The 16,221-nt window shown below is 50.6% G+C and overlaps 1 protein-coding gene across 2 annotated transcripts in view; it reads left to right on the top strand.

Annotated features, from left to right (window-relative positions):
* The first annotated feature begins 874 nt into the window (after positions 1-874).
* Positions 875-16,221, top strand: part of ADCY9 (adenylate cyclase 9) — a 157,136-nt gene continuing 141,789 nt past the window's right edge. For both annotated transcript variants that reach the window (XM_045382369.2, XM_045382368.2), the window contains exons 1-2: positions 875-927; positions 1,097-2,832. In XM_045382369.2, the coding sequence (XP_045238304.2) occupies positions 1,140-2,832 (1,693 nt within the window). In that variant the 5' untranslated portion in view covers positions 875-927; positions 1,097-1,139. The remainder of the gene's footprint in view (positions 928-1,096; positions 2,833-16,221) is intronic.

Genomic DNA, 16,221 nt, shown 5'->3' with positions numbered 1-16,221 from the left:
GCCCCGCAGCCCGGAGCCCAGCGCGCGCACCAAGGCGGGGCGGCGCGCGGCCCGTGCGCGTGTCCGGGGCCAGGAGGCGGCGGCGGCGTGCGCGGGGCGCGCGTGCGCGCTGCGGCGGGGCGAGGGGCGGCGCGGGCGCGCGTCTGTCAGTGACAGCGGGCGGGGCAGGGGCCGGAGGTGGTGGCGGCGGCGGCTCTTCCGACATGAGGCAGCGGCCGCGGGGGACACGGCGGCGGGCGCGGCGGCGGCCGCATCTCTAGCTCTGGGAGGCTGCCCCCGGCGTGGGCGCGGGCGGGCGGGCGTCCCGGCTGGCGTCGCAGGAGCCCGGCTCTGCGGCAGCGTCTGCACCGCCGCCCGGCGAGGGGCCCGCGTCCGTGGTTCCACGCGCTCGGTCCCGGGACAGCGGCGGTCCCGGCGGGGGCGGCGGCGCGCTCGGGGGGAAGCAGGCCCCGCTAGACGGGCCGCGCCGACGGGCTCCGCGCACTCGCAGCCCGGGGCGCCCCCACCCCCGGCGCCCGCCGCCGCGGGCAGGGCCGGCCCGGAGTGCGGGAGGCGGCCGGGGAGCGCGGGCCGGGGGCGCCCGCCGAAGCTCGCGGCTCCGGGTCGGGGCCGGGGCCGGCCGCGCGCCGCCTTTGACGCATCGGAGCGCGGCTCCTGCAGGATGGAGGGCTCCGCGCCGCCGGCGGAGTTGTTTGTGCGCAGGCGGCTCGCGGGGCTGGGAGCGCTCAAGGTCTGAACTTCCCTCCGGAGCCGCAGCTGGAGGAGGCGAGCGCACAAGGAGGAGAAGCCGCGCGGCGCGGAGGCCACCCTCGGGGCGAGCGGCGCTGAAGGCGAGCGAGCACAGCGGTCCCGGACCCACGGCGGCCACGCGGCGGGGACCCCCGGGCGCTCTAGGTCCGTCCCAAGCGGTTCTCGTCCGCCTCGAAGGTAGGGGCGGTGGGGGTACGGCTGAGCCGGGATCCACAGTTTCGGGGAGCAGATGGTGCCTGTCCAAGTCGCGTGCTGGAGCCGCCACCTAGGACGGGAGCAGGTCCCCGGCCTGCAGGTGTGCATGCCTAGGTGGGAGCGCAGCTAACTCTCCCGGTTTTGCTGGCAGGTACTGGTGACCCCGGCCCGGGCAGGCCCCGGGACTCGACAACATGGCTTCCCCGCCCCACCAGCAGCTGCTGCATCACCACAGCACCGAGGTGAGTTGCGACTCCAGCGGGGACAGCAACAGCGTGCGCGTCAAGATCAACCCCAAGCAGCTGTCCTCCAACAGCCATCCCAAGCACTGCAAATACAGCATCTCCTCCAGCTGCAGCAGCTCCGGGGATTCCGGGGGCGTCCCCCGGCGAGTGGGCGGCGGAGGCCGGCTGCGCAGGCAGAAGAAGCTGCCCCAGCTGTTCGAGAGGGCCTCAAGCCGCTGGTGGGACCCCAAGTTCGACTCGGTGAACCTGGAGGAGGCCTGCCGGGAGCGCTGCTTCCCGCAGACCCAGCGCCGGTTCCGGTATGCGCTCTTCTACATCGGCTTCGCCTGCCTTCTGTGGAGCATCTATTTTGCGGTGCACATGAGATCCAGACTGATCGTCATGGTTGGCCCCGCGCTGTGCTTCCTCGTGGTGTGTGTGGGCTTCTTTCTGTTTACCTTCACCAAGCTGTACGCCCGGCATTACGCGTGGACCTCGCTGGCTCTCACCCTGCTGGTGTTCGCCCTGACCCTGGCTGCGCAGTTCCAGGTCTTGACGCCTGTCTCAGGACGCGGCGACAGCTCCAACCTTACGGCCACAGCCCAGCCCACAGATACTTGCTTATCTCAAGTGGGGAGCTTCTCCATGTGCATCGAAGTGCTCTTTTTGCTCTATACCGTCATGCACTTACCTTTGTACCTGAGCTTGTGTCTGGGGGTGGCCTACTCTGTCCTTTTCGAGACCTTTGGCTACCATTTCCGGGATGAAGCCTGCTTCCCCTCGCGCGGAGCCGGGGCCCTGCACTGGGAGCTGCTGAGCAGGGCGCTGCTCCACGGCTGCATCCATGCCATCGGGGTCCACCTGTTCATCATGTCCCAGGTGAGGTCCAGGAGCACCTTCCTCAAGGTAGGGCAATCCATTATGCACGGGAAGGACCTGGAAGTGGAAAAAGCCCTCAAAGAGAGGATGATTCATTCCGTGATGCCAAGAATCATAGCCGATGACTTAATGAAGCAGGGGGATGAGGAGAGTGAGAATTCTGTCAAGAGGCATGCCACCTCGAGCCCCAAGAACAGGAAGAAAAAGTCTTCCATCCAAAAAGCGCCTATAGCCTTCCGCCCTTTCAAGATGCAGCAGATCGAAGAAGTCAGTATTTTATTTGCAGATATCGTGGGCTTCACCAAGATGAGTGCCAACAAGTCCGCCCACGCCCTGGTGGGTCTCCTGAACGATCTGTTCGGTCGCTTCGACCGCCTGTGTGAGGAAACCAAGTGTGAGAAAATCAGCACTCTGGGAGACTGTTACTATTGCGTGGCGGGCTGTCCCGAGCCCCGGGCCGACCATGCCTACTGCTGCATCGAGATGGGCCTGGGCATGATCAAGGCCATCGAGCAGTTCTGCCAGGAGAAGAAGGAGATGGTGAACATGCGAGTCGGGGTGCACACGGGTACCGTCCTGTGTGGCATCCTGGGCATGAGGAGGTTTAAATTTGATGTGTGGTCCAACGATGTGAACCTGGCCAATCTCATGGAGCAGCTGGGAGTGGCCGGCAAAGTTCACATTTCTGAGGCCACTGCAAAATACTTAGATGACCGGTACGAAATGGAAGACGGGAAAGTTATCGAACGGCTGGGCCACAGCGTGGTTGCTGACCAGTTGAAAGGTATGTGCACTTCTTTACCTCAGTATCCCCCCTCCCTGAAACTGATTGTATTAAAAAAGAAAAACACACACACACACACACACACACACAAACTTTCAACCTCAGTGTGTAGAGGCAGCTCAGGTATCTCAGAATGCCTTACCATGGGGGGATCTGAGGGTCAGTGTGACTTTTCCTCCAGCGGGTCAAATATCACAGATCTCTTCACAATGCAGAAAGGGACGCTGTACAGACGTGACCTAGATGCGACCTGTAGAAGGAAGGAGAACTTTGAACGAGCATAACCACTGGTTGGCTGAAGTACGGGGGTACGTCCGGTGAACGTAAGAGTATGGAGCCGTTCAGCGTTAGCACTTTTCAGCACTTAAGGAAATTGCCTTTGCATTTCATTTGGTCACCCCGAAGTCCCATCCAAATGTTTCTCTGTGCCCTTTTTGCGAAAACGTGGAGAATAAAACCTTTCTCCTCTCTGGGCCTCACTTTGCTTGTCCTCAAAATAGGGATAGGAAGTCGGCGCAGTCCTGCAGGACTCTGGAGAACTGGACGGAGTTACTTACCTCTGAGTGCACACTGCCTTTTATCTAGGTCTTTTTAAAAAAGTTTGCATTTTCAGCTTTCAGCCGTCATTTGTTTAAGGATATTTTATTATCACAGTATTTGCCTTAAGTGAAGAACCAGGCATTTTAGAATATTGAGCTTCTGCAGCCGGCAGGTGATCTGGAAGGGAGAGACGTACCCACAGAAGAGCTGGTATTCTCCTCCCTCGTCCTCTCAGGTTTGGATCTGGTGCCTGGTCCCTGGTTTCAAGCTCCCTACTGCTATTCTTGATGTTTTTACTGGGCTGCTGCTTTTTTCTAATACAGGACAAAAGTCTTTGAGATCTGGAAAATGATGTTAAAATAAGTAGACGAGAAAGAAAGATTTTAAGTAATCTGCTGTATTTCTTCCCCCCTTCTTCCTTTTTAAACAGCCCTTATGTTTTAGCAAAATCTTCAGGATTGAGGGGAACATCTATTTTGGAAGTATGTAGAGAAAATAACGCTGATTTTTTTAAAGCCTGCTTTTGTGAAGCTGTATTGTATTTTGTGGCCTCCCCACACCGCATACTTACACAGTTAACAGCCACAGGAAAGGGAATCCTCGGAAGGAGAAGTAGTGAATAGTTCCCGTCAGAGATGGCAGAAGTAGTAATGTCGGTCAGACACGGCCAGTGGTTGAGGTAGGGCCTGCACAGGTCGTTGGTGTGAGATCATCCTATATTCCCAGTTGGCATTCTCTTTCTCTGGCTTGTGATCTGAGCTCCTGTATCTTTTATGTATTTGTTATCTGGCAAGGGAACATCATCTTTCTTCTGATTTTTCTTTATTTTACTAACTTTGCTGATGAAGATTTTATGGATGTAGACGAAAACTATTTTCACCAAGAATTCCCCTAACCTAGAGTGCTTTAAGGACTATGTTGACGAGATCAGAAACTACACTTTGCCGTTCACTTGAAAGATGCTGCCGTGACAAGTTCTTTCTGTTTAGGGTAGTGGCACTTGCTCTTGAGCCTGAAGGTGTCAGTGGATGGGGCTGTGGGTGTAACCCCTGCTTGACACCTTGGCATTTTTAGGGCCCAGGTGTTGGGAGCTCTGTCCTGGGGGACTGGGGGACGGTGGAGCTGGGCGGCAGTACATTAAATGAAATATGTTGGCCCACAGGACAATGAGAACAGTTTTGTAAGCTGTACTTTGTATGCTGTATTACTTGAATTTCAAAAATGAAAAGGGTGTAATCATTTGGAAATTGCCAAGTCATTGAATACCTATTTTGTGAATTTATGAGTAGTTTTAGTTTAAGTTTATAGATCAGGGGACTCAGACACTGAGGCAAAAACAAAAAAATGCTAGAGTGGGTTTGTGTGTGTATGTGTTTTTAAACCTCAAATAGTGTAAATTTGGTAAATTAACTTTTCTTGACATTTGTGTACATTGTACATTTATAAAAGGTTTACTACTGTAGGGAGTAGGGAAGAAAGAAGGCTTAGCCAAGCTGCTGATTTTTTAAATGTGATATTCTTCCCTGTAGCTGTTTCCCTGAGACCATGATTTTGTTTTCTTGAGCTCATTTTGCAAACCTTTGTGGATAGGACTCCAGGAATAGAGCATGTCTACACAACTTCCTGGCCCTTTTGGAAACTGTCCTTACAAAGCTAAATTAAGATGATAGCACAGTTTGTGGAAGACCCTTTCACCCACATCGTTAAGCTTATCTACATGTAAGATCGATTTTCGCCTCTGCCTTTAGGCTGGTGGCAAATGTTTTCTCTAGACAATGTTGGGTATTATGGGAGGCTGAGGCAGGAGAATTGTTTGAACCCGGGAGGAGGAGGTTGTAGTGAGCCGAGGCTGTGCCACTGCACTCTGGCCTGGGCAACAGAGCAAGACTCTGTCTTAAAAAACAACAACAACAAAAAACAAAAAAACCCCAGTATTGGGTATTATCCTTTCCCTCGTACCCCCTTTTCTGATCCCAGGGTTAAAAAGCACCCAGTAGCGGCCCAGCAGGAGCGGGCATCCGTAGAATGAAAAGGGGCTTCTAGAACTAGCCTGGGAGCACAGAAGGAAGCTCCTCTCATTCGAATTTATCTGAACAGGCTTTGCAGAAGGGTAGTTTCATGATTTCTGCACATTCCCTCACTCTGAAATCTGTGCTGTGCCCCGGCACCGACTGTGCACCTGGCACTGTGGATGTGGAGGAGGATCCGTGATCGTGAGGTAGGGGGTGGGACTTGACTCCAGAGGTAGGGCACAGATGCCAGACCGAATTGGGGACTAGCTAATACAGGGATGGGGCCGAAGCAGCGTTCTGCAAGGTACACCCACCAGTGTGCCATGTTAGTTTACTGTCACCATGGCCACACCTGGAGTTACTGCCTCGTTCCATGGCCATGACCTGACAACTCAGAAGCTACCACCCTTTTCCTAGAAATTTCTGCCTAAGCCGCCCCTTACTCTACATGAAATTAAAAGTAGGTATAAAGTAAGGCCAGGCGCAGTGGCTCACGCCTATAACCCCAGCACTTTGGGAGGCCAAGGTGTGTGGATCACCTGTAGTCATGAGTTCGAGACCAGTGTGGCCAACATAGTGAAAGCCCGTCTCTACTAAAAATACAAAAATTAGCCAGGTGTGGTGGTGCGCGCCTGTAATCCCAGGTGCTCGGGAGGCTGAGGCAGAAGAATCGCTTGAACCCAGGAGGTGGAGGTTGCAGTGAGCTGTCATCATGGCCACTGCACTTCAGCCTGGGCGACAGCCTAGGCGAGGCTGTGTCTCAAAAAAAAAAAAAAAAAAAAAGTGATATAAGTATGATTGCAAAACTGCCCTGAGCTGCTACTTTCTGCCTTTGGGGGAGCCCAGCTCTGCAGGAGCAGTCACGGAGCTGTAACACTGCCTGCCTCTTCAATAAAGCTGTTTTCTTTCCTGCCACCGGCTCACTCTTGAATTCTTTCCTGGGCAAAGCCAAGAACCCTCTTGGGCTCTGCCCCACTTTGGGTCTCGCCTCCCCTGCGTTTATAGTTCCCACCCTCCATGAGGTCACAGTTGAAAGTGTTGTGGAGTATGTCCGGGAGTGGGGAGCGCTTTAGAGAGGGCTCCTGCTGGAGCTGGGTCCTGAGATCAGGCCATGGCTCTCCAGATGGACAGAAGAGCAAGGGGCAGAGCAGAGAGGTGGGCGTGGCTGGGCCCTGTGCTTCTCTGTGGGGGCAGGCGATTGTCAGTCGTTGGTCAGGACAAGGAAGGCCACGGGTAACGTGGGAAGGACTTTGGATTTGATCCTGTGGGTGTCAGGGAACCACTAAACAGGGACTTAGGCGATCTGACTTGCAGTTTTAGAAAGTTCACTCTTTCAGAGCTAATGAGTGTGGGTTGGAAAGAGATTAATGAGGTGTTGAGTAAATCCCAGGTAGGGGTGATGGTGGCCCAATCCAAGGTCACAGTAGCAGTGATGGAGGTGATGGGATGTGAGTGGCGTTAGGAAGACCAGCTTGATGAGACTGCAAGCCAGATTTAAACAGACGACTGGCAGGAGGGGAAGGGCTTAACCATGTGAATGGGAAGTGGCATTTTAAGTTTCTGGAAGTGACTTGGCGACAATGTGGAGTCAGGAATGGGTGAGGGGCCTTTGAAGTTGCTATGGTATGAATGGAGAATACAGGATGGACTTACAGAAGGAGGCCCGGAACCCCCGGCTTGCTTATTCTTTCAGCGAATCATTTACTCTGTGCCAGGCACGATTCTGGGTTCTGGCAATACAGCTGTAAACAAAACAGATTCCTGCTCTTGTAATAGAGGACAAGAATTTTTAAGTCAGTAATATAGGAGGATCGCTGGAGCCCAGGAGGTCGAGGCTGTAGAGAGCCGTGATTGCACCACTGCATTCCAGCCTGGGCGACAGAGTGAGACCCTGTCTCTAAGAAACAAAAACCAGGCCTTCTAATAGGGGAGATCTAATAGAGGGGACAACAGGCGAGTCAAACCATAAATAAGATAGAAAAAGTGTTTTGTGAAAAAACGTAAAGCAGGAAGGGGATGTAGAAGATGGGGTGTACGTGTGAGAAATCTTATCTAGGGTGGCCAGGCACTGGGAGAAGGTTGCAGGAATTTTTAGCATACTGCTAGGATTTTGGAAATAACTTAAAAAGTGAGGGGCCGGGCATGGTGGCTCATGCCTGTAATCCCAACACCTTGGGAGGCCGAGGTAGGCAGATCACCTGAGGTCAGGAGTTTGAGACCAGCCTGGCCAATATGGTGAAACCCCATCTGTACTAAAAATACAAAAATTTACCAGGTGTGGTGGCAGGTAATCCCAGCTACTCAGGAGACTGAGACAGGAGAATTGTTTGAACCTGGGAGGCGGAGGTTGCAGTGAGCTAAGATCGCACCATTGCACTCCAGCCTGGGTGACAAGAATGAGACCCTGTCTTAAAAAAAAAAAAAAAAAAGAAGTGAAGCACAGTTATTAAAGATATGGAGAAATGGGTGGGGTGTGGTGGCTCATGCCTGTAATCCCAGCCCTTTGGGAGGCCGAGGTGGGCAGATCACGAGGTCAGGAGTTCGAGACCAGCCTGGCTAACATGGTGAAACTCCGTCTCTACTGAAAATGCAATAATTGACTGGGCATGGTGACAGGCGCCTGTAGTCCCAGCTACTTGGGAAGCTGAGGCAGGAGAATCGTTGGAACCTGGGAGGCGGAGGTTGCAGTGAGCCGAGATAGCGCCACTGCACTCCAGCCTGGGTGATAGGGTGAGACTTCATCGCAAAAAAAAAAAAAAAAAAAAAGGGTCTGATTCAGGTGAGGGACCTTCCACAGCATTTGGGGTGAAACTGCTAGGCCTGAGGGAACCGTGGCTGTTGTATTCTGCCTTGGGCCACAAGCAAAAAACGGTGCGATGTGTTATCTTGAGCTGTTGGCTTTTCTTGTCATAGATACAGGGTCACAAAGACAGAAAGTGAAACCGTTAGAAAATATCTACAGGCATCTTCTTTTCCCCGGTAAATATTAGGAAGACAGAATGAAGATGCTCCGCCACTCCCATCCACACCCATGGTGATATCTCTGAAACAGGGAATACCGGGTAGCAATCACGTTGTCAGATGCAGAAATTAAAAAAGCCTTTTTTCCCCAGCCAAACTTTATGCTTGTGGAGTAGCTGGGGGAAGAGACCACTGGTGTGCATTTGGGCAGATTGTCACCTGTTGGCCACTTCTGTGACCAAGACCTTCGCCTTAAAGGAGTTCCTATCTAGACCCTGTCTGGTGGGCCGACAGACCGACGGTGGACGGAGGCATTCTGTATGCGTTAGCCTCTGCAAACACCTGTCTCATGCTGGAAATCTGGGTGCCCTGTGAACCGTGGTCACGGGCCTGCCAGCTGACAGAACCCTAGCTAGGTGTTGGTTTGGGGTTCAGTTGCATGCTCAGGTGTTCCCCTTCCTTCCTTCGTTAGCTTGGGTAGCTTGTCCCCACCTGAGCCTGCAACCCTTGCCACTGGGATGCTAACCCGTGAGCACAGCCCAGTCTCCTTGCTTGGAAATTCTGCGTTGACCTGCATTCTTTTTTTTTTTTTGAGACAGAGTCTTGCTGTGTCGCTCAGGCTGGAGTGTCATGGCATGATCTCAGCTCACTGCAACCTCTGCCTCCGGGGTTCAAGTGGTTCTCCTGCCTCAGCCTCCTGAGTAGCTGGGATTACAGGCAAGTGCCACCATGCCCAGCTAATTTTTGTATTTTTAGTAGAGATGGGGTTTCACCATGTAGGCCAGGCTGGTCTCGAACTCCTGACCTCAGGTGATCCACCCGCCTCAACCTGCCAAAGTGCTGGGATTATAGGCGTGAGCCAGCCTTGACCCGCATTCTTGAGCAGGATCTCTAGTGCACGTGGAAATGCAGCGTCTCAGATAGCAAATGGCAGAGATGAGATGAAGCACACAGTTGCCCTCCACAGCTGGGGTGGGAGACAGAAAACAGCTATAGAGTCGACTCTCAAGCCACCCCCAGTGACCATTTGTTCAGGCTCTTTGAGACCTGGCTTCCAGTGATAAGGACAGAGCTGTTAATTCTGAAGACAAGCTTTCGAGTAGAAGTAACCTCTGGTGAAGCGAGAGAAGGTTAAGGTTTGCTGCATTGCCGACGGGATAAAGAAGGAAGGGAAGGCTGTCTTTTCAGGTAGAATGTCTAAGGAAGGGAAACATGGAGAAGGAACAATTAGAGCAAGTCAAGAAGTTTCAAGATTTTTGTCTGCTGGCCAGCTTGGTTAGATAGTAATTATGTTTCTGCATATTGGTCAGTGTTGCCTGTGTACTTTGCTGTGGAATAGTAATCTTGGAAAAAAACAAACCCACATTAATCTGTCCATGTCTGGGCACAGAGTGTGCACGAGCCTGCGTGGGCCGTAAGTCTTGTCTTTCTCTTGGTTGGTGATTTTCGTATTGGCATGTTTGCTGAAATTTCAATATTGTAAGAGTGTGATCATTCACCATTAGAATTCTGCAGGTCCCCTCCTGACTCTGGACTGGCTGAGCTGAGGGGCCTGTCATCCATCTGGCCCTGGGCATATCATTTGTACTTTGCCTGTGACACACCTCAAGACCTTTTCCAACAGGAACTAGCACCCCTCCAGGAAATTTTGTGAAGAGATGAGAGTTTGTGAAACAGGAAGGGAGCTGGCAAGGGAAGTGGCCAGGCACCGGTGCTGCCGCGGAACAGGAGGGAAGGGACTGGGCTGCATCAGAGGGTGGAGGTGGAGCCCCCACCCATGGGTGAGGGCCAAGGGTAGGGTGGTCCTCCCCTGGGAAGACTACAGACAGCAGTGATATTCTTGTAGTCTTGTGGATGTACCCAGTGAACCACACCAGCCAAGCCAACCTGTGGCTAAATTTTAGTCAACTTAGGCAAAGAAGACTGCCCCTTGTAAAACTTGTCTGCTCTTAGAAATCAGGTTTTTGGTCTTATTTTCTCCAGCCTTTGCTAGCGTTGCACTTGTAAAAAATTCCTGGCATCCTTTCTGTAGAGTTAAGTGGGGAGGCTCAGTGTTCTGGGATAGGGGGGAACATCGAACCCGCTAGAGGCTGGTGGTGGCAGTGGAGGCAGAACGAGTTGTAGCAGTAGTGGTGGCAGGAGTGTGACCTAGAGGGCAGAAGCTGGGAAACAGAGTGAAATGCTGGGCCCCTGACACTCAGGGATAGCTGCACCTAGTTTATATGCCTTCCTCTAACCCGGTAGAAATTGTTGTTTCTGTAGGTTTTTTTCTTTTCTTTTCTTTTTTTTTTTTTTTTTGAGACGGAGTCTCGCTCTGTCACCCAGGCTGGAGTGCAATGGCCGGATCTCAGCTCACTGCAAGCCCCGCCTCCCGGGTTTACGCCATTCTCCTGCCTCAGCCTCCGGAGTAGCTGGGACTACAGGCGCCTGCCACCTCGCCCGGCTAAGTTTTTGTATTTTTAGTAGAGACGGGGTTTCACTGTGTTAGCCAGGATGGTCTCGATCTCCTGACCTTGTGATCCGCCCGTCTCGGCCTCCCAAAGTGCTGGGATTACAGGCTTGAGCCACCGCGCCCGGCCGGTTTTTTTCTTTTCTTTTTGAGACAGGGTCTTGCTGTGTCGCCCAGGCTGGAGTGCAGTGGTACAGTCACAGCTCACTGCAGCCTCGACCTCCTGTACTCAGATAATCCTCCCTTGTCAGCCTCTCGAGTAGCTGGGACCATAGGTGCATGCCGCCACACCCAACTAGGTTTTTTTTTGAGACAGAGTCTCACTCTTGCCCAGGCTGGAGAGCAGTGGTGTGATCTTAACTCACTGCAACCTCTGCCTCCCAGGTTCAAGCAATTCTCATGTCTCAGCCTCCCCTGTAGCTGGGATTACAGATGCATACCACCATGCCCAGGCGATTTTTTTTTTTTTTGTATTTTTAGTAGAGATGGGGTTTCACCATGTTGGCCAGGCTGGTGTCTAACTCTTGGCCTCAAGTGATCCACTCACCTCAGCCTCCCAAAGTGCTAGAATTACAGGTGTGAGCCACCACGCCTGGCCTAATTTTAAAAATTATTTGTAGAGATTGTGTCTTCCTATGTTGCCCAGGCTTATGTACGTTATTTATATAGGTTGTCTATTGATATTTACAGTATTAGAAATGGAAACAAACTGAGAAGCTTAAAAATATTTTCTTAATTTATTTCAAAATAATAATGAATTCATTTCACTCATTGCATGTTAATATAAGTAACATTTTTATAAAAGTAACTATATTTTTTAAAATGAAAAAATTTGATGAGAAGGGTGGCACTGCCACACATTTTTGCAAATCTCTTTAGTGTCTGGATTAATAAATGGCTGAAGTTTTTTTTTTTTTTTTTTGATGGATTTTTTTTCCCTCTTGTTGCCCACGTTGGAGTGCAATGGCACAATCTCGGCTTATTGCAACCTCTGCCTCCCGGGTTCAAGCAATTCTCCTGCCTCAGCCTCTCAAGTAGCTGGGATCACAGGTGCACGTCACCATGCCTGGCTAATTTTTTGTATTTTTAGTAGAAACGGGGTTTCACCATCTTAGCCACCTCGCCTGACCCATGGCTGAAGTTTTTTTTTTTTTTTTTTTTTTTTTTTTTTTTTTTGAGACGGAGTTTTGCTCTTGTTGCCCAGGCTGGAGTACAGTGGCAAGATCTCAGCTCACTGCAAGCTCCGCCTCCCGGGTTCCCGCCATTCTCCTGCCTCAGCCTCCCGAGTAGCTGGGACTACAGGCGCCCGCCACCTCGCCCAGCTAGTTTTTTGTATTTTTTAGTAGAGACGGGGTTTCACCGTGTTAGCCAGAATGGTCTCTATCTCCTGACCTCATGATCTGCCCGTCTCGGCCTCCCAAAGTGCTGGGATTACAGGCTTGAGCCACCGCGCCCTGCCTGAAGTTTTTTAAGTGATGAAATGTACCATGTTAAACACTTTTAAGTGTGTTCGCTGAATTTTCTTAGCTGCTTTGGCCTTCAATTTGTTGCAATATGTTGGACAATGTGTAGAAAATCTGGTTTTATAGAGATACGTAGTTGGGAGAGCATTTTCATAGCGTTTTTGTGTAATTCTGGATTTTTTTCTTTGATTCTGTAGAAACATTCAACAAGTGAGTAGTAGTTTCTTTTTCTTTTTCTGAGATGGGGTCCTGCTCTGTCACCCAGGCTGGAGTGCATTGGTGCTGCCATAGCTCACTGCAGCCTTGACCTCCTGGGCTCAAGTGATTCTCCTGCCTTGGCCTACCAAGTAGCTGGAACTACAGGCATGCACCACCACACCCTGCTGATGTTTTATTTCGAGCGGTAGTTTCTTAAAGGTTAGTTGTAATATGGAATCTGAAATTTTATTATCTTTTTTTTTGTACACGATTATATTAAACGCTGTTGGGTTTTTACCCAGGTGTGATTGTATCATGCACTAGTCATTTGGAAAATACTGGTCTTTTGAATGATGCAGCTCTTCCACATGTTGACATCAGTTAGTTCTAATAGTCTGAAGATGTTGACTTCATCACAGTGGCTGATGTAAGTTTTCCAAAAACCCTACTTGAAAATGGGAATTTGTATCTTTGGCAGCAAAAACTGTCAGTTGTTTTCCTGGAAGTGACAGACTCATCCATATCCCCAGGAATGGTCTGCCCGTACTCAAGTCTGAACAACCGTAGTTTGTCTGTAGGTCAGGTATAAGTGACGTTCTACCAAAAAGGTGGCCAATTCAGCCTGCAGCCTGAACAGCTGCACAGCTGCTTTTCTCGAAGACCACTGTGCTTTGACGGGCAGCATCGTCGTAGGCGTGCCTCTCATTTTATCCAACTCAGACTATTCAAAAGACACCTACTCAAGCTTGCGATTTAACACAGTCGTTCATGTTGACAGCTTCATCAGGGACATTCTTTCTTTTTTTTTTCTTTTTTTTCTTTTTTTGAGACAGAGTCTCGCTCTGTCACCCGGGCTGGAGTGCAGTGGTGCGATCTTGGCTCACTGCAACCTCCGCCTCCTGGGTTCACGTGATTCTCATGCCTCAGCCTCCCACGTAGCTGGAATTTACAGGTGTGTGCCACCACACCTGGCTAATTTTTTTTACTTATAGTAGAGTCAGGGTTTCACCATATTGGCCAGGCTGGTCTTGAATTCCTGACCTCAGGTGATCTGCCCACCTCGGCCTCCCAAAGTGCTGGGATTACAGGCATGAGCCACTGCGCCCGGCCCATCAGGGACATTCTTAAGCGAAGCTGTCTGCCTTTCCTTTCGTAAGTGTGGGGTGGTGAAGGACATGCTGAGGGCTAGCGCGGTTTGGTCCCCCTGCCTCGGGATGTGCTCAGGCACTAGGAGTTCCACCCATGGCTGCTTCTGCACTGCCACTGCAGATGTCAACACCGAAGAAGGCAAATGCTGTCTTAGTGTCATTGTGCAAATAGTTGAGACTCCGCAGATGCCTTGCAAAGGCCTCAAGGACCTCTGAGGATCTGCGGACCACACTTTGAGAACTGCTTCCCTAGCTGGGCTGCAATACGGGAAGACTGAGGGTTTTGTATGTGCCACCCAAACATGCGTTCTCATGCATGTGGAACAGTGCCAGCTGGAGTCGTGACACACATTACATGTTTCTTGTGGAAATAGCAAGTGACCTTAGTTCATACATTGACGTTTTCTTACAAAATCCTTAAAAATCCTTTGTGATGCTGGTAAGTCTTTGTTGCTCATGTTCAAGGTGTGTGATAAAGACCATCAACTGTGAACTGGCCACGGCTCATGCCTGTAATTCAAGCACTTTGGGGGGCCGAGGTGGGTGGATCACCTGAGATCAAGAGTTGGAGACCAGCCTGGCCAACATGGTGAAGCTCCGTCTCTCCTAAAAATACTAAAATGAGCCAGGCGTGGTGGTGGGCACCCAGCTATTCAGGAGAGCTGAGGCAGGAGAATCACTTAAACTTGAGAGGCAGAGGCTGCAGTGAGCTGAGATGGTGCCACTGCACTCCAGCCTGGGCAACAGAGCGAGACTCTGTCTCAAAAAACAAAACAACGGTTGGGCGCAGTGACTCACGCCTGTAATCCCAGCACTTTGGGAGGCCGAGGCGGGCAGATCACCTGAGGTCGGGAGTTCGAGACCAGCCTGACTAACATGGAGAAACCCTGTCTCTACTAAAAACACAAAATTAGCCAGGTGTGGTGGCACATGCCTGTAGTCCCATCTACTTGGGAGGCTGAGGTAGGAGAATTGCTTGAATCCAGAAGGCGGAGGTTGCAGTGAGCTGAGATCATGCCACTGTGCTCCAGCATGGGCAACAAAAGCGAAACTCCATCTCAAAAACAAAGAAAGAAAGAAACGACCATCAACTTTGTTCCTGTGAATTTTGTTTGGAAGGGCTCACCCTTCGGTTAGGTGCTTGGATTTTGATTTCTGATACATTCGGGCTTAATTCTTGGTTATATGGTTTCCTAACTCTGGGAAGCTTCCTAGAGGCTCTGCAATTTATAGGAATGATGGTGTCTGTGTCAGAGGGTTGTTGGGAGAATCAGCTGAGATAATTCAAGACAAGCGCTTATTTGCATAGTGATTGATGGCGGACAGCCATTCCGTCAATAACTCGCCCTCCCCGCTGGCTGAGTCACATTTTGTATTGCACTAAAGGGTGTTTCTTTCTTCCTGCGCTCAATCCGGCGCACATCTTGTATAATTCAGTACCGAAACCAAGAACACACTAGGGACTGTGATTGTGTCAGTTTCTCGTACTAAAAAGGGCAAGTGTCCAAAATACAAAACGCTGATAGCTCGCCCTGGTTAAACTCTAGCTGCTGAACTTGGATGCTGCTTTACTGAAAACCCTCGGGGGTTCAGCAGTCTTGTTCCTAGGCTGCTTCAGGTCCCCAGAGTTCTTAAGATGATGGGCCCCTCGATGGTTGAGGAATTATGAGCAAATCTTCAGCTTTGCAACTCGAGTTATTGGCTGTGGTTTGAACTAGAGCGGTTTTTTCAACTGTACTGTATCCTACTGTAAACTCATTTATTTATTCATTAAATATTGAATGGGTTCTTACCATTGGCAAGGCCAGGACTAGGTTCTGGAGATAGAGGGGTGGCCCCTGCCCTCTTGGGGCATAACGCCTAGAAAGGGAAGTAGACAGTGATCAAATAATCTGTACAGGCCAGGTGCAGTGGCTCACGTCTGTAATCCCAGTACTTTGGAAGGCCAGGGTAGGAGGATCACTTGAGTCCAGGAGCTGGAGACCAGTCTAGGCAACATAGCGAGACCCTGTCTCTAAAAACAATAAACAATTAGCCATGCATGATGGCATATGCCTGTATTCCAAGCTACTTGGAAGGCTGAAGTGGGAGGATCGTTTTAGCCCGGGAGGTCGAGGCTGTAGTGAGCTGTGATTGCACCACTATACTCAGCCTGGGTGACAGAGCGAGACTCAGTCTCAAAAATAAATAAATAAATAAATAAAAATGAATAAATTCACCTGAACAAATATTGTGCTAGACTTCTTGATTGTATTACAGATACGGCTGAGATGATCTCCATTTTATAGATGAGAGGACTAAAGCACAGAGAGGTTAGATAACTTGTGATGATCACACAGCCAGAAAGGGATACTAAATGGTGGAGCCAGTATTTAAACCCAAAGGCTGTGTTAGAAAACACTAGTACCCATCTCACAGAATTGCTGCGAGGATTAAATGAGAAAATACAAGCTCTTAGAAAAGTTCTTGGCACATAGTACCTCTCAGTAGAGAAGAGCTAGTATTACTGAAAGTAGGAATAATTTTCTTAGCAGTGGCAGCAACAACCAAAACATCTATACCTGTCTTTAGCTCTCTCCATTTACAAGGTGCTCTCAGGTACACTGCTGTCTCAGCCA

This window comes from Macaca fascicularis, chromosome 20 (assembly GCF_037993035.2).
Source record: "Macaca fascicularis isolate 582-1 chromosome 20, T2T-MFA8v1.1".
In the NCBI taxonomy this organism is placed as follows: Eukaryota; Metazoa; Chordata; class Mammalia; order Primates; family Cercopithecidae; genus Macaca; species Macaca fascicularis.
The sequence above is the reverse complement of the archived record's forward strand: the minus strand, read 5'-3'. Positions and strand labels throughout refer to the sequence as shown.